The 25683-nt window shown below is 36.1% G+C and overlaps 1 protein-coding gene across 4 annotated transcripts in view; it reads right to left on the bottom strand.

Moving 5' to 3' along the window:
- Positions 1-291: 291 nt before the first annotated feature.
- LOC140742224 (uncharacterized) overlaps positions 292-25683 on the bottom strand; it is a 368528-nt gene continuing 343136 nt past the window's right edge. For all 4 annotated transcript variants that reach the window (XM_073073420.1, XM_073074917.1, XM_073075594.1 and 1 more), the window contains 8 exons: positions 18339-18445; positions 12730-12837; positions 9982-10075; positions 8930-9123; positions 5773-7893; positions 5152-5314; positions 4426-4594; positions 292-3725 (listed from right to left, as the gene is read on the bottom strand). In XM_073073420.1, the coding sequence (XP_072929521.1) occupies positions 3473-3725; positions 4426-4594; positions 5152-5314; positions 5773-7893; positions 8930-9123; positions 9982-10075; positions 12730-12837; positions 18339-18445 (3209 nt within the window). In that variant the 3' untranslated portion in view covers positions 292-3472. The remainder of the gene's footprint in view (positions 3726-4425; positions 4595-5151; positions 5315-5772; positions 7894-8929; positions 9124-9981; positions 10076-12729; positions 12838-18338; positions 18446-25683) is intronic.

The raw sequence follows: 25683 nt of genomic DNA, 5'->3' as shown, positions 1-25683 counted from the left end.
TTTGCTCTTGTTACATAGTTTGACATAATTCTACCGTCTTGCCGTCCACTGATATCAATTGACTTTTATAAGTACCCGCGTTTGCATTTATTTCTTTCACATTTCCCAAGCAACATTTCCATCACGGGAATACATATTACATTTGAAAGAAATATTTTCGACGGGTAAAATAATTGGAACTAGAGACGTCTGCGTGAGTGTAAAACGTAGTAATTATCTTTAGTTTTTTTGTATTTGGGATCCTGGATCGTCGGGTCGTAGACTGGAGATCAAACGTGAAATAAAAGATAGTTTGAAATAAAAATACATATATTAATTTTACATCAATATTAAATTACAGCCAACGTAACTATGTAGGTTACAATAATAAAAATATACCTATATAATTTCCATTGAAACAAATAAATAATAAAAACAAGGTATTTTTCTTATTAGTAAACCTAAAACTAAAAATCATCATTGACTATAAGAAGGTTGCAACTGCGGAGTACCAGGTAACATTCATTATTAATAAAACAATCCAACTACAAGCAAGGGAGAGCTCACTTATAGCAATAGTTATTATTATGGAATTTACTCATTAACTCTATAATTAATTAATAATGAGTAATAATGCCAGTGGACTGTGCAAGTGAAAATAATCTAAGAAACCAAAGACGTTCAAAATCGCTCAAATTATGTTGAAATAATTTATATTGTATATTTTGTTTTATTTCTTATCTTTCTACAAATAGTTTAAAATTTTAATATCGTTTGATTTTCAAAATTTAGTGGTGAAACCATAAAATGGTTTGTACTGTACACGAAATTGCTTGTCACTTTTAAAATATATTGCAACCTACACAGTCCATTGCCATTCATAACCTAAATAGAAAGAGATTGGTATTTATTACATTGTTACTGAGTAATAGATTTTTGCAGCTAATTTTTTGGCATCAAGCAGTGAAAAGAAATATAAATAGAAAACTTAAGCTTTGGAATAGACAACCAGTGAGATTGTGATGATAAGTAGATAGATTTTAAAATTAATAGTTAAAAATAAGTTTTTACACTTAGAATCTATTATTGTAAATGGTTTATTGACAAGGGTTCAGTTTTTTTCCCTATTTGGTAGACATTGTAATAAAATAAAATTATAAAAGTAAAAGAAAGTTACCATATAAGTTACCATGATTTCTTAAAATAAATTCAACCGGATTATCTCACTGGAAAGATAACAAATTTTGGAAGTATAACTAATAATATAAGAATATGTACAACATAAAAATAACATTAACCGAAAGATAGCCAACAACAGTACAAAGACACGAGTGGTAGGAAATAGAAGAATGAAAGTAAGTATCTACACAAATTGCAAACGGATAAATGCCCTTTTATAACCATCCACGCGGGAAGTATAACGTTAAATATATTCTTTATTTGTATATTCCGTACTACTTAAAAATTATCGGCCAAATACACAAATGCGACGCAAATTGATTAGGAAGTAAGTGTGCGTACGAGTGTTGTTTAGACGCAAACAATGTATGTATATATAGTATTTGCATTGCATTGTAATTTATTTTTGTGTTATAAAATACCTACCTCATACTCAAGGTTGAGAAGCGTTTGTGTATTTGGACATTAATCTCTAATGATAAAGAGATTTCACTATAATAGTCGTACAATACTCTCTTTATTTAACACACAAGTGTTTTTGTTACATCTATGCACTAATATTACGTTAAAAATATGTTTAAGTGTTCCCAATTGTTATTTTTCAATAATGTAAAATATTGGTTGATAACGAAATGTTACGATGCATTTTATGTTTTCGCGTAAATCATTTTTTGAATTCTTTACATGCTTTCCAAGAAATTCAGTCTTCGGAAAATAATGGGTACAGTGCAAACAATCTAAACACAAAAAAACCATGTACGATGACAATTGTTATGGCCAATTTTGGATAATCGCATTCGGGCCAAAAAGCGATTTTAATCAATTCCTTTGAAGGCAGAGTAGACGATTTATTTAGTTATATAGATGTTACAAAACCTACGCTGGATACGTACACCCATAGTAAAAAAACGCAGGAAGTTTTCAAGCTACAAGCTTTTTACACAAACATCGAAATTTGTTCTTAGTTCGAGAAGTACGACAAATATAAAGGTAAAATTTACCTCAATCTACTGTAAAACACCATCCTAAAATTTGTTATAATTTTATTACACATACATCTAACGTGTTATGGGTAAGCACTATGGATGGAGCTAGGGGATTGGTAATAGACAATATTTATAACTTTACATTATTGTAAATAAACATTTTACTACTTTCCTTACAATAGTCTGTATAAAAAGCTGAATTCAATTTATTTTACCCATAACATATTATTACATTGTATCAATATTTTGACGAAGTTCAAAATCAATGAGAAAAATCCAAATCAAACGACTACGAACATTCAGTACGTACATAAAACAATTTTCAGAAAGTAGCAATTAACGTCTATTTTCAGAACATAGTAACAATAATTACAAAATTGTAATCAAATAAATGCCTTTCGATTAGCGAAATAAAATTAAATGTGAAATCACACATACTTAAATCAATACTACTAGAGAAGTGAGAATAAATAGGACGCAGGAGTTCCTAAAGCAAATTAAACCGTAATCTATTCACAATTATGCGTATTCATCATGATTCTTACATCTACTTATATATTATAAAAGGCATCCTTCGATAAAATTATTTATATTCATGATCAATCGTGGAACCGAAGAGGCTAAACACGAGACATCATCTACGACAAATCACAATACAAGCAACGCAACCGAACGGCAACTCAAATATCATAAATAATATAACGTAGCTTCACTAACGGCGATAGATCACACATACTACGTTTGCGTCGGGAAGTTCTTTGTACTAATAAGGATTTGAAACACTACGGGGTCGGAAACGTCCTTTAGGGCACCTTGTTGGAGTGATCTTCGCGGGTTCCGCACGAGATCGGACATCGTCAAGCCTCGGTGTTCACACGTAAATAGGGTTGCCAACTACGAAATATTGCTTTCTGAAATATATAGCTTAAAATGAGGATCTTGGTTAAATAAATTGTATTTTTATATAATGAACAATTTAATATGAAAAAATAATATAAATTAGGTACGGAAAATGCTTTTTATCATAGCTTATTCCGCCATTATCAAGTTTCATAGACAATAGCTAGAAAAAAAAGAGTAAACGCTAAATCCAATATAAATGAATTCATTTTCCAAATAATAAGTGGCTATTACAAGTGATTTTCAAAAGCAAGACTTTTAAAGCTGGTTTAGTCGGCAACCCTATAACTAACACACGAGGCACAATAAACGATGCTAACAGTCTTACCAGAAGACCAATTGTTTGTAGTTGGCAACCCTGTCATAGTCCTTAAGATACACCGAGTCACACAATCACATATAAATCCCAGGTAATTAGGAACGCAGGTTCACTTGTTCGCTAGGAGTTTCTTTGACCTGAAGTCGTAGACCTTTCGGCAGAAGAGCACGAGGTCGGGCGCGACGGAGGGCGGGAGCCGCGTGTCGCTGTAGGGTTCGGGGGTGGCGGCGGCGGCCTCGGGGGGCGCGGCCTCCCCGGGGGTCGCGGGGGCCGCAGGGGGTGCGGGCGGCGCCGGCAGGGGCGGCACGATGCACGGAGCCATGTGTATGCCCTCTTCCGATGCCTTTAGCCGTTTACGGTACCTGGAAATAGAATAGGACAGTTTAATCCCTAGCGGACTATGGGGGGAATCTTAACAATTATCCCAGACATTCCAGCTTAGTCCTCAGTGGTAGCGGCATATCTGTGTCCGACCTAAGATAGAAGATGTATCCGGCAGTAGCCATTTAACATCAGGACTGCCCGCTTGTCTGCTACTCCTATACTATAAAAATACAAGTGTGCTTTAGGTCACTAATATGACTAATATCCCTCTCAACATCCGTTCGCCTCACCCGAACACACTTTTCGTAACGCTCACGTATTCACTAGCATACTCCCCAAGGCAAGCGTGCATAAAGAAGTAGTCAAAAACTAGATCACACATTTCGTAACGTTCTCATCACGCATTCGCCAGCTTCCTCCCCAAGTCAAGCGTGCAGAAGTTTTAGTTCAAAACCATTCATCTGCAGTATTCGTTGAAGGTGAGCATGTAACATACTCCATAAGTCTATAAGTCTATAAACTGATAGTCCGCTCCGAATATACAAACGAGTCGCGTTGCGATAGCAAATTTTCGATATTAGCGGGACGAAGGCAGCGCGGGACCCCTCCGGCACCCGTTCGCTGCCCGGCTCTCGCCCACGGGTACATAGCTGCGTTAGTGTGCCCTTACGGAGTATTTGCTAACTAAACCTGCGCACTGCAGAGAGGACTAGAAGTTTGGCGCGGACTATAACTCACCTGCAATACTCGTTAAAGGTGAGCACGTAGCACTTATCCTCGATGCAGGCGACGGAGTTGGCGTCCCGGTGTCGCGACGCGAACACCTCGTCCGGCGCGTCCTGCGGCGTGCGTCCGCGCTGCGTGTGCTCCGGACGGTAGTACCACACTAGTGATACCATCATCTCGCCTGGAACAAATACACTCATTGTAACATTTTTTTTAGATCTGCGTGGCGGAGCGGTTAACAAATCAATCTGATATAGGTTCTGGATATTTGTGTATTAGTTTTATTGTGTGTTCATGATACCCACGATACAGGGAATATACTGTGGGTTTGTGTAAAGTAGTCGTCTTTCATACAAATATTACTGAGGTTCGGCTGTCCACATATCGGTGAATTCAGCAATGGTCACGTGTAGTACTTACATAATTTGTTTTTCGATCGCTTTAAAACTAATTTTACACTAAATTTTACGAGGGAAATTCCCGAGACTATAATTGTCAGTTGCAATCTGGAGATTTATCATCGAGCGAGATTGCAATTATTAAATATGAAAGTCATGACTGCCAGGTTATTAAGATCGCTGAAAAGTATCCATTATTGGTATACCTATAAAGGAGGAAGATTCTAAATTAGAAACCCAATATTGAAATCTAAATTCACCGACGTATCTATGTATGTCACACACACATTCTTCTTTTTTTGGATTCCCTTAAAAGTAACAAACAGCATAAAATAGTCACCATCATCAGGATTCTCCCAGAGGCTAGCGATGCGCGCGACGAACGGCTGCGCGCGCGCGAGTGACGCGCGGAGTAACACGCAGTCGCCGCGCGCCACGCGGTCGCCGCTCGCGTGCGTCATGCGCGACCAGCACCGCGCCGTGCGGTCCATGCGGGAGTCGTTCTGCGTATACATATATCCGTGCATTACTCATTGTTCTCTTTCATTTATATAATTTTAATTAATCTCTGATTAAACTAAATGTTATAGAATAACTTCTTATATTGGTTATGTGCTGATCCCTGTGTCTATTATAGGTACATTTTATATAGACCAATGGATTAATTATTTATGTTATAGGGGAAGGATGTAGAGCGCGAAACGACTTCGAATAATAATTTTGAAAATATTGTCATAGAGAGTAAGGGAGACACATATCATATCATATGTAGTGTAGGTCACACATACCTATGTAGCAAATATGGAGCGGGCTTAAAAGTCTATAAATTGAATAATGAATTTATGGATGATCTACACAAAATATGTGGTTACTTGGCAATATACAAATGACTCAATTTGTTTTCTTTAAGTAAAAAAAGATCTTAAAAAAACTACAGTAATATTATGAACATTAAACTTACATTGAGGTAGACTTTAGAAATGTAATGTTCTCCATCCCAGTTCCAGCCGTTGCTCCACCGAGGTGGTGCTCTTGGCTGCAACGTCGGCGGGGTGAGCGGGGCCAGCGCCCTCCGGATCCTCCGCCCTCCACTCCGCCGTCTCTTACACCGTCGCCCCATAGTCGGGGGAGGGGTTGCACAGGCGTCCTCAACGACCAAAGCCGCTTCATTCGTCTTTAGAACAGTCTTTTTCGACACCATCAACTTGGCTACTTTCTCCACGTTTTTTCCTTTCATTTCACCCGGCTTCTCACTTAGTTTGCATCTTTTCGGAATAGGTTTCTCAGTTCTTGTTTTTTCTTTTTCCGCGGGTTGAGGTTTTTCCACTTCTTTCGCTTTTTCTGTCTCCTCCTCAGTGATCTTTGCTTGCTTCTTTGAAACCAGTAGTTTCACCAACTTCTCCACATTCTTCCCTTTACATTCTCCATTTTTGTCGATTTTATTTGATGCTTTGGTTTTATTCAATGCTTCATCGCATTTTAATGGATTTGTTATTTTGTCTTCAACCTGCTTTGTGGTTTCTTTATTCGTACACTCTTGACTCTCAACATTTGTTTTAGGTGTACTTTGAGATTCTTCAGGCTTTTCAACGACGGGAGGCTTTTGTATTTCCTCCGATTTATTTAAAATCGATTTTGGGTTTACAGGTTTTTTACTGGTTTTCATTACATCCTCAGCCACATTACTCGTTTCATTAACATTAACACTACTACTGTTCTCTTGATCATTTTTTGCTTTACACGTATCACTAGAGTTTATATCACTTTTTTCAACGGCAACGTTCCCGATGTTATTTTCTTCCAAAGGCTTATCACTTTTTGAAACTATGCATTTACGCTCTTCTTTGAAGTTTGCTTTGTCGGTGGGTGTTTTTAATACTGATTTCAAGCTGTGCGTTATTTTAGAATCAATCTTCTCAACTTTGCAAGCATTTTTGAATGCAAGCTTCTTCTCTATATGTTGACTTACGGCGGCGATAGTTTTGGGCCGTACTCCATTGACGGACGTGGTATTTTCAACAATATTATTATTAATATTTAATGTTTTCTTTACAACGTTATCGTTTGATGGTAGGAATAGTTTTGCAGGGTTTAATTCATTATCCGATGAATAACCTTTAGCATCAACTCTATCAATACTATTTTTTCTAATGAGATTATCGAGTAAAAGGGCACTTTTGGTCTTGGGTTTAGTCACTAATGTATCATCAGGCAATATTTTATTTTTAAGGCGCTGCTCTTCATCAGTTTCCATTAATACTTTCTTTGCTTTTGGTCCATTTTCAGCTACTTCAGCTTTTCTTTTATTCGTTTTCTTTTCAGTATTAGGTGTCCTCGGCGTTCTTTTTGTACTTTGTACAGATTTCTTCCTAGGCTCCTTTGAAACAGTTTCCGTCCTTATAATTTCAGTCTGCTCTCCGGAAACTTTTCTCCGCTTTTGTAGTTTAACGTGTTCCCCTATCCCATTCGTCTTACATACAGTATCTAATTGAACATCCTTCATTTCTATCTCTAACTTAGGTTTTGAATATCTTCTCTTGACCGCTTTCGCTGCGTCCGTGACGTCAGGTACATCTGTTAAGGTTATTGAAGAATTATGCTCCTTGAGAGCTTGTGCGTCTGCCTTTCTAGGTGCAGCGTATGTGGGGCCCTCATTCTCCTTCTTGACATCCACAAGGGGGGTGGATCGTTCGTCGGACGATGACAAGTCGATCGGCGCGCAAATAGGTGGCGATATTGCGAGGACATCGTCATCCGCGTCGCTGTGATGTGCTGGTGGCGGTTGTGGCACGTTAAGGAGGAGACCAGTGTCGTCTCCCGCTAGAGATCGTCTCGCCATGGCCTTGCCGAGGCGGGCTCGTCGCGGGGCAACGGGTGGAGGTTGCGGTGTGCACACTCCGGCAGAGCCTCGCGCCGGGGAAGGTGGTCCCAGGGCCTCGGCGGGTCCTGGCACATCGCCCGCTAGCCGCATGTTGTCGCGGTCGAACAGCTCGCGTTTAGGAGACGCTCCGCCGATGGTCGGCAACGGGCAAGGATGCGGCGCGTCTGCCGCGGCCGGTGGTTCTGGCTCTAACGGTGGATCCTGTAACAATAACATATTTATATTTTTAAAGTAATTGTTATATTTAATTAACTTATTTCAAGACACCTCAAAAAAGTATAAACGATTGGAACTTAAGCCATATTATTATTAGGTGTTTTAATTATTCGGCCTATCTGTAATAGTCGCTCAAGTACCATTTTCATCATTTGTCACTTGGTTTATTTGTGTTATCTTATTATGTTTATCCGCCTTTACAATTGGCTAGTAAGTATTTTGTACAGATAGGTAGCAACATTCTACATTTGAGTATAACAAGCACAAACGTAATGTTTGTTAAAATATGTTTCTTATTTCAACTGTGATATTCGAATCCAATTAATTTAAATGGCAATGGCATGGAATCTGAACTATTCCAGTTAAGATCAAATTAAACATCTGCCAATACGTCACGCGGTCATTTCGGATGCAATCAGTTAATAACGTAGTCGAATAAACTTCGCTCGGAGCTAAGCTTATGTGTCATGTGATTAAAGCAACGTTGATTAAGTTGGAAAGCTCTGCAGTCTGCACTGTTCTGAACAACTAGTATGTGTGTCGTAACTTTGGTTTATGCTGATTGGAATATTTATACCGAATCGCTAGTATTCTTGTTGTTTAAGGAGTTCCCTACTGTTGTTTTTAATTAATTTCCAGTTGAGTTATTAATGTACGTAATTAAAGGTAAATTACTTATTCTTAAAGAGGATACTTTAATTAGTGCAACTTATTACAAAAAATATTACATATTTTTCAACAAGGGATAATAGAATTTATAAGCTTATAAAAAAGATTAATATGGATGCATAGCAAGGACTGTTAAACTATCTACGCCTTTGAATATTATGAAAGTGTCTATATTAATTTATTTCATTTATTATGACAAACATGCACAACACAGGGACAACAATGCAAATAAATTTAAACGCTACATCAAAAATTGGTCAATTAACTAACATTAAAATTTCTTTAAAAATAAACACGGAAATTTAACGTAATATTTTAGTTATAAAAATAAATAATAAGTGTGTTTCCATACCTTGCCGCTGCCGTGCGTGTCGGCGGCGGAGTCGAGCGCGCACGCCCGCACCTTCGCTCGGAAGGCGCCCCCGGGCGGCGCGAGGGCCGAAGGAACGTCCGCTGGGCCGCCACCGGTAGGGGCCTTACCAGTAGCGGGCCCAATAAGGACGTTTTTTGGACACGCGTTCATTGGGCACGGGCATCCGCGGTATTCTGTGGATAGAACAAATTTCATGAAAAATTGCGCTTTGAGTTTCCACCAAAAATGTGCAAGGTGAATAGGATTGCTTTGTTTCGTTCAATTAAATTTTGTTCAATGGAGATTCAGCGATCCTGTTGATGGATTTGACACACATTGTCTTGTGAGTGCTCTGTATAGACACGAAAATCAAAACTTGGATTAAAAACCAAATAAAAACCAAAAATAATTTATTCAAAATGGATACTTATAGATATTCCTAGAGAAATCTAAAAATTTCAACTAGTATCACCGCTGTGGAAGGTGTTTAGCTTTTGAGGAGAGGCGGTGCGAGAAATTATAAATTCGTGTGGATGTGTTTGCCCGGCGATCGAACACGGAACCTTGATATAGTGATAAACCGCTATTGTAACCGTAGAGAAACGCAGGCCATTAATAATATAAATATACAGGAGATGGAACACTCCATATATGGCTAGGGCGGCTACCACTTATTTCTATTTTATAAAAGCGCTGTAGTGTTTCGATTGGTGCAGATCATAACTTAAACGGTTAATCTTGTGTTAAAAAAAGATAATATGCATACAAGTAGCAATAATTTAAAACAGTAGACAGGTCCGAGATCTGATCCCAGGCACGCACCTCTTTCAATCGAAACGGACTTTACAAAGGTGCCTCATAGAAATTACTTAATACTTGCTTAAACACTGCAATCCTGAGAGTTCTAAATAAAGATCTTAAGGATGTGTGAAATGTGAACTCTACGATACGCATTAGCTCAGCGCTGTAGACTACCTATGGCCTAAACGCTTCTCACTTTGAGACACCCGTTCTCAGCAGTGGCACAGTAATAGTTTGACGTCGATACTGACCTACGTATGGTATTCTTTGCGGCGAATGTTGGTAGCACGGCGGGGTGCCGTAGTACTGCGGCGGCGGGTACGGTTCGCTGCCCACGCCGACCATCTGAAACAAGAATCATTTTTTAATTAGACTGACAAAATCATTTTAGTTTTCTGTACACAAAGGGAAAAACCGGGTACCAAGCCTGGACTGTCTCTCTCACGGGGCCTTCTTTATCCCTCCAACGAAAATAGATAAATATTTGAAAAATTTACAGAGGGATTTTATACTTACATAGGCCCCTGTAAAATTAGGTATTGTTAAAGAATAAAAAAGACCGTTTCTTTCAATATTTAGAATGCAAAAAATGTGTTATTCAATCAGAGGCAAAAGCAATACTGAACTGATATGGCCAACAAAAAATACGTAGGGTATTTCTTGACGATGCCTACACATATTTTGATTACAGAAAATTTAATTAGGATTCCCCGAAATCGTTACTATCAAATGTTTCGGGGAAAAACCCGAGTAAATACGTCATGAATACAAGAATCCCTAAAAATTGTTTGTGATGTACTTGTCCATATATAAAAAAATATATAACGAAGTAATTAGTGCGAGTCACACTCGCATCCGGCAGTTTTATTTTTAGAATTTGTTATCATAGAAGCCATAGACGTAAATGAAAATATGAACAGCCTACACAATACCGTTTAAGCGAAACATGCCCAAAAATACCGTTTTCTTTTTGGCGACCCGCACTTATTTTTATTTTTTTATTATTAAGTTTAGGTTTAAAGTCGCCGAAAAATTTCACCTTTGAGAGTAGAGTCCACAAAACGAAATAACACGGTCTTCTGAGAAATGAACTTTAGATTCTACTATATACTTTAAATTCTATATTTATACAATGTATGTATAATAAATAAGTTAAGAATAAGTTTTTTCGAAAAAAGTGGCAACCTTAGTATTTATGCAGAAGCGTATATTTCTCACTTTTCGTATTCACTTTGTATGACGCGCCATCCTTTTTACGTCTCACATTGGGAATGTAAGCGACATGTAAAACGCATATAATAACGCCATTATAAGACTGCATGGTCTGATTGCTGGGTGAAACTGGATGCAAAAATGCGGCCCATTTGTATGATAATGTCCCTGCAAGTGTATGACGATCATTAATACGCAATTAGTAGTGATTGTATTGTTAGATATATGTAGGTTCATCACTTAAATGGAACGTCGACTAAGTATCCGGTTGGGGCTAAAATGTATAGCTACTTTTTCGTCTTTAATAATGTTTTTTTTTATAATATTGGAGTAGCTGACGAGCATGCAGTCCACCTGATGGTAAGTGGCTACTGCCGCCCATGGACATCTGCAATCAACCCCAGATAGGATTAGATTTTCCTACCTGAGGTCGGCCACAGATGCGCCGCTACCCTTGAGGACTAAGCTGGAACGCCTCGGAAAAGTCTGTCTCCCTTACCACGCCCTTCAAAACGGAACACAGCAGCGCCTAACACTGCTGTTATTAGGCAGAAATAGGTGTGGCGGTGGTGCCGCCGGAGTCGAAACACAAAGGGTTCTACCACCTTCATGCTGAAATTGCAGTCTGTTTCATGAAAAAAAAAATCTTAAAACCTTTTTTTTTAATTTGTTGTTTATATCTATAAAATGCTCTTCGGGGATACTTAGACAAGCAAGCAAACAAATGTACCGACAGTCACTGAGAAACCAATTACATGTATAGCTAGAAATCATACAAATCATAATATAATGGGGATAGTATCATACGTTTGTTATATAACACTAGTATTACAGAAGAAATATTATACGTCAACTCAAAAGAATATTAAAGTGACCAAGTTCAAAGATTAAGTACCTACCCACTGAATATGTGCATTTAATTGTGCTCATTTGAATATCCACACCATTGTGTTAAAAAGACATTTCATAAATGAGTTTTATATAACGACAACCAATGTTTACTTTGGTATATGGTTCTACATATTGTACAGAATGTCAACAAAAACAACTTTATTCCACAAACAAATTAATATTCATGACCTACAAAATCGTGTATCGAATTCGAAATTTTGTCGTACTATGGTGTGCTAATTGTTTTTGTTTATGCATTAGTTAGTCAGTGTAATTTAAAGAGACATTGGATTTTGTACATGTGACCAGTTGCATTGTATCTGATAGATACTAGCACGAAGCGAAGGTGGTAGAAACCTTTGTGGTTCAACTCTAAAATCAGTGTTAAGCGCTGATGTGTTCTGGTTTGAAGGGTGTGGAGACATACTTTTCCGATGAGTTTCAGCTTAGGCCGACCTCAGGTAGGAATCTAATCCTTTCAGGGGTTAATTACACATGTCAATGGGTGGCAGCAGCCACTTCCCATCAAAGTGAATGCGACTGCATTGACGAGTGACTACTCGTCTGCTACTCCTATATTATAGAAAAATTAAACAGAAGTACTTCTTCCTTACCCTTAGCACGTAATAATATATCTTTAACATTAGAGATTTTCGTAGTATTTATATAGACATGTATCTTATCTGTGAGTAGGTATCCATAATTGGTCCCTGATGTTCCGGGACCAGAATAGGGCTACGGTATCTCCTGCCTGTCGTAAGAGGCGACTAAAAAAGGCTTCTGCTCGACCCGCCCAGACAGCGACCCCGGGAAGGACGGCGGTATGTGTGGTCGCATACCGTTGTGCACACCAGACGGTGTGGCGAGCAGCGAAAAAAAAAGGTATCCATAATTACCTGGGCTTCAGGCTGTGTCGGTGGCATATGATACGAGCCGGGTGGCCTGTAATATCGTCCATAACAGAGATCCGAAGGGTAGTAAGGCGATCCATACTGATGCAGCATCTGTTGAAAAGGAAAATAACGATATATATATTTGAGTATTTGTATTTACTACTAACACTGAGTCAGGGTACACAAACTAAAAGAGTGAAGGAGGAAAAATATTTTTAGCGTTATTAATATCTATAACGATCAATTAGATTCAAAGATTGAACTAAAAAATAATCTTATAATATTAATACATAAGTATTAATAATATTTTTTTTCTTCTAATATGTTCATGTTTTGTTACTGAAAAAAAAAAAAGTTTAATGTAAGAAATATAGCCTTTAAAGTAAAGATACAATAATTTATTTCAACGCTTAAGAATAACGCTTAACCACGCCGGCATAAAATATCGCTTAGCGTGAAAAACTGTACAGTAGAAATTCTTAAAATACTTTCAATCAATTCAAAATTTGTCCCATAAATTACATAAATAAATACTCAATGATCCATTAAATACTGTGAAAAATATTTATTAACCCTCAACTGGTTAAACCAGGGGTGGGCAAACTCCGGCCCGCGAACGGTTACTATCCGGCCCGCGAGTATCCATAGAAAATATTACCTACTCATTAAAAATAACATAATATATCACGAAATATAAATATGTCTCATACAAGCTTCATCAAACTTAAATTTTATATGTATTCCTTTTTACCCGACTGCCAAGGAAGGGTTATGTTTTTCGCGCGTATCTTGTACGTTTGTCTTTCTTTATTTGATCGGATCTAACAAACGGCTGGATAAATTTCGACAGTTAAGGTGACATTATATACGTCTCAATGACCCGAGTGTCCTTAGATAGGTGTTAGAAAAAAATAAATAAAATGGTGGATTTTTGGCGCGAAATAGTAACACATTTAAAAAAAAAAGTTAACCGAACCTATCGAATAGGGTATCAAATGAAAGGAAATAAAACGGAGATTATAAAAACATATTTGTATATATATAAAACAGCAAGGTGACTGACTGACTGACTTACTAAATGACTTTTTCATTTTTTAGAAATCAAAGTACAGCCTAAACCACTCAACTTAGAGTTCTGAAATTTTGCACAAAGGTTCGCTATATAGCGTAAATAAGTACTAAGAAAGGCCTTTTGGAAATTCTACCCCTAAAAGGGTAAAATAGGGGAAAACTGTTTTTTTGAAATTCTTTAATTTTGTAGCAACTGCTACAAAATTTAGTATTTGGCTTCCTAGATAGGAACAAGGATACACCTATTTATCTACATCCGAAAAATTAACCCCGTAGAAGGTAAAATAAGGGTTAAAAGTTAATTTAAACAATCGTCAATTTTGAAGCAAACTCTATGAAATTTTATATTTGGCTTGTTGGATAAAAATAATGAAATTCTACCATTACGAGGTAAAATAATGACCGGAACTTTGAATTACTAAAGTTATATATTTTATGGAGCGTAAATGTTGGATTGTGTTTGCGAAATAGTAACACGTTTTAAAAAAAGTTAACCAAACCTATCGAGTGGGATATAAATAAATAAAGGAACTCATAACAGATTATACATACATTTTATAATATATACATATATATAACTCATCGAGATGACTGTCTGACTAAATGAGTAGTGTTGCTGTGATAAAGATCAACGCAAAGGGAAACCGCTGAACATTAGTGTGCTGGAATTTTACTCACAGGTTCTTTATATAGCGTAAATGAGCACTACGAGGATACATAAAATAGGATAATATTGTTTGAACATCTTTTGATTTTGAAGCAGTAGCATTACCATGAGTTGGCATAGAAACGCCACTATAGAAATGGTAAATAGAAAACTATTGTCATTTTGCTAGTGAATAACATAACTACTATCGTTACGGTATTTCTTGACAACGTCTGTCAAATTAATGACTCATGGGACCGAATTTGTATGGCCATAGATCATAATGACATTCGCTAGCGATTTGATTTCGATAGGTTTTTTACGTATCGAGTTACGTCACTACGGATTTTAGTTCTACGAGTAACCACCAGAGGCGCTGTACAATTTTTCATACATTTATTTTACGCAGTCGCTAGCGAGTAATACTTTTGTAAACTCATGGTAGTCCTACAGATACCTACTATGAAACTTTGTATTTGGCTTTCTGCATAAAAATAATAAAAGGCCTATTTCACCGTTTTTGGTAATTCTACTTCAGCTTTTATAGGGCAGTCGGGTTTTTTGATTTTTTAATTAATTACTTGTTCAATTACATATATCTTACATATATCTTTTGGGTATGCATTGCATATGTTACTTAATAACCTATAAAAAATATTTTTATTTTAGTTTGTAGAAACCTGTGATTATTATAAAATATTTTTATCGAAAAATACATACATATATTATTTTTTCAATAAATAACTACAGGAAATCTGGTCTCCCATAGAATACTTTTGTAAATCTTGTCCCGCTTACGAAAAAGTTTGCCCATCCCTGTGTTAAAGATTCCGGGCGGCACATTAATTCAGTATTTCATTTGATACGCGACGCGCCGAGGCGAAGCACGTAATAATAGAAAAAAGTTGGCGCCTACATATTTTATGGAAGGGAGGAAGCACATGTCAAGAAACCTCAAAATTTCGTAATTTACAACTGTTTAGTGTTTATTATTAAGTATTCTTAAACTTGTTTTATCAAAAAAGCAGCAATACTAAAACACGAAAACATTTTTGGCTTTCCATAGAGAATAATATACGTGCAGTCGAGTACTAAATATAAATGCAATTTAAAAATACGATACTTTTGAAACAAAACCGCTTTTCGTATTTAAAGTGTTATTTATTTAATTTTAATAACAACATTTAATCCTTTTGATGTAAAAAACACAAGAGGATGCAGCTGCTTGAATCGCTGCTTTGTAAAAACTATTTTTTACTGCTCTTCCAGTTTTTTTAGTGCCAGTATTATCTTGAATATTCAGATACGTATTATTTAACATTTATTTAAATTTAACACGCAACATATTTAAAGTACGAGTAAAAGACTAGAATAAATAAAATATAATATCAAAAACTAAACGTTATTGGATATCGTTCAACGATACTTTACGTTACCTTATTTTTACCATAAGTTAACAATAAATAAATACGGTTAATTCCGTTTGGCATTGCTAAGATTTAAGATTTACACAAAGCGGTTTACAGTAATTAGAGAACTTGCTTTTTGTTTACATTAAAGGCTAGTACCGTTAGGTGTAAGCAAAAAACAGTTAACGGGCTTAGAATACAGAGATTTACAGAATACGCTTCTAAACTAAGACGCTTTTTATTAAGGCGGTTGTAGAATTTCGATTTATAATACATTTATATACATTGAGGCACCAATTTAATATTTTATATCTTGCTCGATGGTAAAATACTCATGTTTTTATTGTAAAAGAAATTTTTAGTACAATATTTATGATACGAAGACGGCGTATTGCTGCGCCATTTCATACATTGTAACTTATAAGCCTTCTTAATATTATGTACATTCTAAGGTAAAGTCATTAGTTACGAATTAACATTGAACTCTATGAATGGTCTGTTGTAAATGTTTCTTTATCGAGTATGGTGTGTGGTCCTCACTTGTAAGCTGTGCTCGTAAAATATAAAACACGATAAATGTAGCCATTACAACGCAGAACCGTTCGGTTGGGTTCAACTCGGTTACTTAACGTTCCAATGGTTGTTTTACCGGCAATTGATCTACGATATACACCTACGATTACAACCTACATAGGTATATAAAACATTCATAGACATAGTTTTTCTTGCTATGGTATATGTATGGACCAATTCTATGTAAAACATAAAGTTTTACTATGAAAATTTCGTGTTTATTTTCAGACGGATGTCTAAATGATGAATTCTGATCAGATTGTTCTGGGTATTTGTAAATGGGTTTTGTTCATCTAGTCCTGAAAGGGCAATAATGGGGAGTTTGCGGCAATGCAGTTAAATAACATATTTTATAAAATTGACTGAAACAACGAGCATAAAGTCCACCACATCGTAAGCTGTCACTGTCTGACGGTGGAATAACTAACACCATATAGATCAGGGGCTCTACCTAAAGCCGATTACAGATGCGTTACCCTTCTTTAAGAATAAGATGTTCGCCTTATGTGAAAGTCAACCGGCGCACCTTTCTATCGAATCGCATACTTTACGCTACTTTATAATTAACATCACAATATCTTGAGTAAGTCGTGTAATTACACGACTTTATCAATACTTACAGCAGTTCTGAATAGTATGATTATTAGAATTTATCATAGTAGTAGGTATTTGTATGGTTCCTCGATCAAAGAAAATAAGATCTGTACAAGAAATTTGGCACGAAATTCTTACTTTCTTATAAGAGATCGTCCAAAATGAGTGCGCAATTCGCATTTTTTTCGTTTTTCACAATCCATCGTAGCGTATGTTTCTTTTGTCTCAAATCATGCCTAAGCCAGACTTCCTAAGTGCTGGGAGCCAGACGGAGGTATACAAGTACACACTGTGTCGAATGGCTTAGGCTGAGACAGCAAGTATTCGTGGATTTATAATCTGTACTCCACACATCTTGGCTACGGATTTTCCTGCTTGCTACTTATAGTTGGCACGTCGATGTAATGATCAAAGTCCGCCGAATTTTATAAGAAACGAGCTTTAGGATATGTCAAGTGTCGTTTAATCCCCTTTATTTATAATCTACCAATCCAATGTTATACTTATCAAAGATCAACTTTTCACAGTTTTGGTAAGCAAAAATTGTTACATTTCAATCCTTGGTGTTCAAAGCATTGGCTAGATTAATTACTAATTACGGCCGTAAGTTCACAGTCGAACTAACATTTGTATAATATTTGTAGTTATTTCAATATAAAAGAAAACAATTACTTTGCTTACTTGTGTTGTTACGGGCTAGGATTAGCATGACTACAACAAACAATTATTTTTAAATTTTATTTCTTGTTACAAGATAATTTCTAAGTCTTATTAACTTACACGGAATATTAAATTAAGGTAGGTATTTACTCTTTGTGTATCTTTGTAAGGTTATTTCTACTTTATAATAGCACAATTTATTTAATTATTATTATTATTTAATACTCAAATGATAATTACTTATAAAACTGCTTTATATAATTGCTTTACCTACAGAAATACCACCGTCACACTATTTCTAGCATACAATATCGTTTTAGTGAAAGGGCGTGGTTGCCGGCTTACTTACATATGGGCACCCATCTTCGTCCTCAGGAGTAGCTACGCATCTGTGATCGGCTTCAGCTAGAACCTTCGCTTAAATGGAGTTAGTTAGGTAGACAGCATGCTCGTTTGCTATTTCAATGTTATAAAAATAAATCGAACCTAATTGTGTAATAAAAAGGAATATTTCTTAATCGTGAGAACTGAACTTAGGCACTCCTCGTTTTGGCACCAAATCGTCTAATCGCTGCTTACGGCTAATCGCATAAAATCGGGCGAAGTGCAAGCTGGTTCACGAACATACAAATAAGCGACTAATTAATGCCAGTACTTACCGATGGATGTGGCGGGTGGTAATGTGGTGTCGGATGGTATCTGGCGAGCGCGCGCTCCGCCTCCGCTGAGCTCTCCTTTATTAGCGGCCCCGCTGGCTGGTAATATCCTGAAACAAGCGAGACATACGTTTGTAGTGTTTGATATACAGAAGTGGATTTAAGATTGAATGATAAACTTGAAGTGGTTCGATTTACCATGATATAAAACATCAATTCTTTTTTAGGGAATAAATAAAACAGTCATAAATATTTTTATAATAAATTCAAGAATTTGTCAGCCATTGTAAAGTTTTGTATCCTGTCCTGGAAATTCAGTGACTTTCGTGTTCAAGACTTATGTATTCGAATATTAGCTTTTTAAATTTAATCTTTTTTAATTTTCAAGTCAAAACTCTACGAGTATAAGACGTTAGAAAATCGCAGATACTTTAATATTTTTGAGATTCTTGTAGCAATTCTTGTGGGTAGGTACGTATGATCTGCGTCAAACTGCTAGTCCGCTCTGATGTTTTTGCGAGCAGGTGTAGTCATACAATTCGCTATGGCGACGCGATTCATCTCTATATTCAGAGCAGACTAGCACTTTTACGCGGACCATACACAGATCCAAAATTAACTTAAACTAAACCACAACCATGATTGGTAGCGTATAATAATGAGACTGCAATCGTGAGCACAACTGCGTAAATAATAAAATACAAGTCCACTTCAATACTGTTCGATTTAAATAATCTTTGCGTATAGATACCTAACATGATAAGAGTAATCGGATTGTAAATATCTGAGAAATATAAATGTTACCTCATGATCATAAAATGTAAGTAAATATTGCCGAGTTAAATTCAGCCGTTCCACTAATATACATAGCTAGATGATGAAATAAATGGCTTCGTATACTATAAATAATCTTAGGTATATTCTACTCTTCGCTTCAATGTTATATTATATATTAAAGCCTTACTTTTTAGGGTTCCGTATCCAAAGGGTAAAAGCGAAACGTCCGTTTGTCCGTATGTCACAGGGCTATATGTCTTGAACGGTAATAGCTATATACACTTGTTTTTTTATATACGTATGTAAAACGGTAGCCGCTATAATAAAAAATAACATATTTAGTCTATTCTATACCTAGTACGTCACATATTAATATCATGGGCAGTATAAAACTAGAAATCCGATAGACTCCGTACGTGTCAACCTAATCACTACTGTGTACACTATACAGTTTAGAGGTAGATCTAAGCGAGGTGGTCTGTCAATAGCATTACGCCTCTAATCTAGTGCTCTATTAATGCTAATGCATACTAATAAGACAGGTATCCAAATACATCTAGAGGTCAGATGTATTTCGCCGCTCGCCCCAACGTTAGGTACACTCGGAGGAGGATATTGAATTGATTAATTCGACCCGCCTTGCTCGTGTATGTTTTTTGTCCTTGTCTAATTTGACTTAATAAAAGCGACTGACAGACAGGCAACTCATAACTTAAATCGGTTTGTATTTTTTGTATTTTGTATTTTGCACTGGAGTTCCATAGTTAAATAGGATATTAAAAGTTTATGTATTTATTTGTATTTGAGATCTGAACATAAGAACTTTTAATTGATTTGGACATCTATGAAAAGACATTAAAAAATAATGAGTATTTAAGAAATAAGTTGTATTATATTGTCGCGCGCAACATCTTTCCACGGAAAATGTGTGTTACATGGGCACCCGTAACTTCGTTCATGCCAAAAGAATGATAACTTTTAAAAAACTTAACAATACAGTAGGTCATTGGTAAATTAAATAACAGTTTGCATCAAAACCGACACAAACAGAAATATCGTTTATTAAACAACGTTTTAATCCAAACATTTCAGCTTTACAAACCTTTGTTTACGAATACCGCGTTGTTTTCATTAAGGTAGAGAGGCATGTGCCACTCGGCCAATTAAGATAAAATTCAGCGATAAACCAATTATGAAAAGCTTTTTAATAGAATCGACTCTACAAAGTAGAGTAGGTATGTATAGTGTGAGCTTCATTCAACCGTTCAATGTAGAGCCACTTCAGTTTGTGGTATGCTGGCGTTTATTAAAACAAAGCTTCTCTTTTAAATAGGGGATCATTTTAAATGTTAAAGTAAATTGAGTTAACTTTGCAGTCGAAATAGTAAATGCTTATTGTAACCGCTTCGGAAAATATATTTTTTGGAAAGTATAGATTGTCATCTGGATTATCAATGATAAAATATGTACAATAAATTCCCATGTTCGTAATTAGCTTATATAATATATATATATATTAATATATTTAACATCCGAAAAAACCTTGTCCACTTAGCGATACCTCCTTATATTCCGTATAGGGGCAGCTAACTGTAAATCTATTATAGATTTCATAAATTTCTCCTAAGGTGACAATTATCCGGAATATTGGAGTTCACAAACTAAAAAGAGATCTGTACCCTTACCAGGAGTTTTTACGTTTCGACAAATATAACTGTTTTGGTATTTGTTTACGTATGGGCTAATACGATTTCCTAGTTCTGAAACAATCCGCTAGGGGCGCTGATTGGAATTTGTATGGGCAAATACATAAACAAATACCAAAACAGTCATATTTGTCGAAACGTAAAAACTCCTGGTAAAGGTACTGTTTGTGAACAGAGTTTAGTAAAGCAGCGAGTAGCGACACCAATATACAGATATTTACAGCGTGATGTCGGTACACAACGATTGAAACTTTCAAGTTTATGAAACTATTCAAAGTTACGTCTTTGGAGAAATTGTTTGTTATAACTTAGTTCTTGTCAAACTGTTCTACATTACACCCACTATGTTATGGCAACTCTGTATGTAGCTTTTTCATAAATTACCTAGCAACTATGCACTCTCCTTGATGGTATACCTAGTCTTTACCATCCGTTGACATATAATCAACCCCTGATAGGATTCGAGTCCTACCAGAGATCGATCACAAATACGCTATTATCTCTGAGGACTTACTTGGGATGTTTTATATAAATCTCTATCGTTATTTCCTAAACCCAAATATTTTTCACTGTAAATAAAATACATTTAACAACATTTTATTGACGGAACACCGTTTACGTTGGACTATTAACAATAGTTGCGTTGGAAAAACAAAGCTCGCTTTATCCTTTGTTTTAAAAAGAAAACAAAATAAATTGGAACCATTGCGTAATTTAATTCGGTGTGTGCAGTACAAATAACTGTGGCCGCTAAAATGTTCCGTGGTATTCAGTTCGCGGATGTGGCTGTCCACATCCGTTCGATATTGTGTCAAGTGCTTTCGGGACGATAGCGTTACACACAAATTGTTGGGAACGAGTGGAACTTGGTATTGTAGTAGAGTTTGTAGGAATTCATATTACATCTATTGCACAAGCGGTAATATGGCTGGAAGTGGCCATCCATGAAATCCATGAGTACCTCTGATTTTTCAGTTACGTACGTATTGGAAATTGTTTATCTCTTGCTATAATAGTGCGGGTGAATCATGAGAAAACCTTCACATCTGAAAGTTCTTTAAAACAATTGAAGGTTTGAACAACCATGGGCCTATCTTTTAACATGTACCCATTAGTCTCATGCAAAGCAGTTTCAACCAAACTTACAGAGGTAAGTTTTTAAATTAGTTGTAAATTTGGACAAAGCCAGAGCTATACTTTATCTTTATGGAACTTTTGAAGAAGCATCCCTGCTACACCAATTCGTGCTTACCCTATCATCAAACGAATTTCACCTATTGCTTGGGTAAAAAATCCTTCAACAAGCCAACCTTCTCGAGAAACAAGGACCTTCTCCATACGAACCCGTATTCTTCTGGTTTTTTTTTTTTTCTTTTTTTTTATAATATAAGAGTAGCAGACGAGCATGCAGTCCACCTGATGGTAAGTGGCTACTGCCGCCCATGGACATCTGTAATCAACCCCAGATAGGATTAGATATTCCTACCTGAGGTCAGCCACAGATGCGCCGCTACCCCTGAGGACTAAGCTGGAACGCCTCGGAAAAGTCTGTCTCCCTTACCACACCCTTCAAACCGGAACACAGCAGCGCTTAACACTGCCGTTATTAGGTAGAAATAGGTGTGGCGGTGGTGCCGCCGGAGTCGAACCACAAAGGGTTCTACCACCTTCAAAACGAAATATGTGCCTAGGTTTTTATCACAACAGATAGTTCTTAATTTAAGAGGCTACCTGAAATATATTGAAGTCCTATGAATGCTAACTTAAAAAAGAAAAGTTAATTATAGTATACAGTAATTACTATTAGAATGCGTAGGTTCATAAGTTGGAGGGTATTAATTTCGTTTAGAAATTAGTTTAAAAAAATATCGTAGATAATTGCCATGCTCTATTTTCTCATTGAATCGCCCTTTTTAATTTCTATACCAATAACGCCAACTTAATATTTTTTCCGTTAGGAACGCGTAGGTTAATAAGTAGGAGGGCATTAATATGTTTACAACATCGTGAAATTGCAATATACCTATTTGGCGTTTAATATTTTTGCTTATTCAATATTAAATTCATATTCATATTAAGTGGTGAACTTAGTTCAAACCTTCTCCCAAATGTGGAGAACTGTGTCTAGCAGTAGGAAGTAAAAAGCAGCTTTCTGCTTTTTACTTCACGTGTACAAAACTCAGATTTATCTACGAGCAAAAAGGTTTGATTAAAATAATATACAATAATATATATTTTTTGTTTCATAGTTTTAGATGTAGATCTCGTTCAAGACTTCTGTGTTTAGTTTTACAGCCCAATAATACGAGTTATGTGTGAATTTTTTCTAGGATGCTTTGATCTTCATAAAGTGCCACTTAAATAATTTAAAGAGGTGATCTATTTACATTTGGCTGCTCTTTCTATGTCTCACTGCTGGGTACGGATTTACCCCGCAATAGGGGAATGTCTTAAGCGCACTTAACCACATTACTCCTGCAGATTAGTGGAGGAGCTCTTTACATTTACTTAGAATATATACCGAATATACGCAATATCTATTAGTTCCGATATCCGCCGCATGGCGCTGTTATCGTTTATTTTAGAATTAATGTCTCAGTACTCCTACTAGCTGTCCATATACCTCACCAACACGTTGACCTTCTAAAACCCTAAACTTCTTTAATTAGCGACACAGATGGTATAAAAAACGAAACTGAATAGTTCCGCAAACCACCGCGAGTTGGCGCTAGTGAGCCCATACCGTTATCGTGTTTGCGAGTTGAGAGCGGGGAGGCGGTCTTAAATTGGAGTTCTGTGAAACTTAATGCTACGGTATTTAAAGTGACATTGCCGGCTTTGTTACTTACACAATGCTAACTTTACAAGCTTTTAATTAATTTGCTTTGCTAGCACTTATAATTGTACAGTACAATTTTTTTCAAAAATCTGGCTTTAAATAAGTAACTATTAGGGAAAACAAGGTATTTCTTTATACCTACCATCTATCTATTTGATGGAACTGAAAGATGATCATCAGATATCACTAAGTCAGTTATTAATTTTTTTAGTTTCATAACTTCCTAAAATCTGAAATCCTAAACGCCTTTCCATCTCTTAACAAAAAAGTTTTTATTTGGTGTTGACAATTACTAATTATCATCATATTTTATTATTTGAAAGTTTAAGTTATAGAAAACTTCACGACTGACAATCATTCACAAACGTTCCAATTAAACTAAACGAAACCTTCACCTATTGCTTCGGAAAAAACATATGTAGGTACATATTTACCTATTAGTTCACGTGTATGTAATTCCACTAGGACATGTGGTCAGTTGAAATTCAATGTAGCACTTTGAATTATAGCCGAATGGAGCTACTAAACAGCTTTATGCAAATGATATGATCAAGGAAGTAGTAAAATAAACACTTGATATATTCCGCACTCGTGGGATCGGATTGTTTAAAGGGCAAAGTTAATTGGTGGCGGTTGCTATGCCCACGAGACTGTAGGATAATGGATTAAGCCGAGATTTTCTAGGTAGGTATATTATCTTACATTGTTGCATTGTTGTAGAGAAGTTTTGTATGTAGAAGTATGATGGATTTTTTGTCTTATATTTTTTGTAATACAGAAGTAGCCATAGCCTGCAGTATAGATGGTAAGTGACCACTGCTACCAATGAGCATCTTTAATCAATCTCAGGTTAAAGGTCGTCCACAGATGCGTTGTTATCCCTCAAAGCTAAGTCGGAACGCCTCGTGTCTCACCTACCTACCTACCACATGAGTGAAATGTGGCGTTCCAACCGAGGTAGGGATCAGGAATTCAAACCTATTGGGGATTGCTTAAATAAGTCCATGGGCGACAGTTACCAATTATAAGCAGGTAGACAGATGTGAACATATCTGGGTGGTTACTCTAATCTTATATATAAAATTCTCGGGTCACAATGTTAGTAACCGTACTCCTCCGAAACGGCTTACCGATTTTCACCAAATTTTATATGCATATTCAGTAGGTCTAAGAATCGGGTACTATCTATTTTTTATACCCTAAGTGATAAAGGTTGTTCACCCTTAACATTTTTTTATTTATACGGCAACACAACGTTTGCCGAGTCAGCTAGTAAAAATATATAATAGTTACTTAAATGAAACAGCGGCCTATTATTTCACGCTTGAGCATCCAATCAACTTTTCACTTCTACTTTATAATTTGTCTTACGCCGTTTCTCCTATCTTTAAGATGACATTCATAAATGATAATATTAATCAGTTATTAAGTACTTAACAATAATTGCATTTACATTATTTAAAGCCGTAGTTTTTTGATTGGCGTACTAGACAACGTTCAGGTGAAATTATTTGATAAAGAAATGGGCTTCGTAATCACATTTAAGTGTATCTTAGGCTTTAAAGTATGTATCATTAATCTTTATTAATGATCCTTTATACTTTGATCGACCTAAAATAGCGAACACTGTATTTTTAGCGACTTCATCGAAGTTATATTTTTTAGTGCGTTTAAAAAACGGGTCAGTTTATTTTTAGTGTCAGGCGAAATTGCGTGCGCCAATGTAACACATAATTTTTGTACTCTTGTTTTTTGTCGTTAGATTAGTTAAAATTTGTTCCAATGCATAAAATATATTTTATACTTATTTGTAGTACATACATATATTTTAACTATTCCTTATTTTTCAACTGCAAACCCTATGCCCCCTGTAATGCCTAACTTGTGTTTTTTTTAATTTGTATACTCATTTATATCTTACTACATTCAAAAAGTTATACCTACATGCTGTCAGGTAAACGCGAATTAATATACCTCATAGATGTTGTTTTAATTGATTGTTCGCTTTCAAGGGCCCAATTTCAAA

Source organism: Epargyreus clarus, unplaced genomic scaffold (genome assembly GCF_041222505.1).
Source record: "Epargyreus clarus isolate Ecla_fem2 unplaced genomic scaffold, WU_Ecla_fem_2.2 ptg000001l, whole genome shotgun sequence".
NCBI classification, from domain to species: Eukaryota; Metazoa; Arthropoda; class Insecta; order Lepidoptera; family Hesperiidae; genus Epargyreus; species Epargyreus clarus.
Note: the sequence above shows the minus strand (reverse complement) of the source record. Positions and strands in the feature narration are given on the sequence as shown.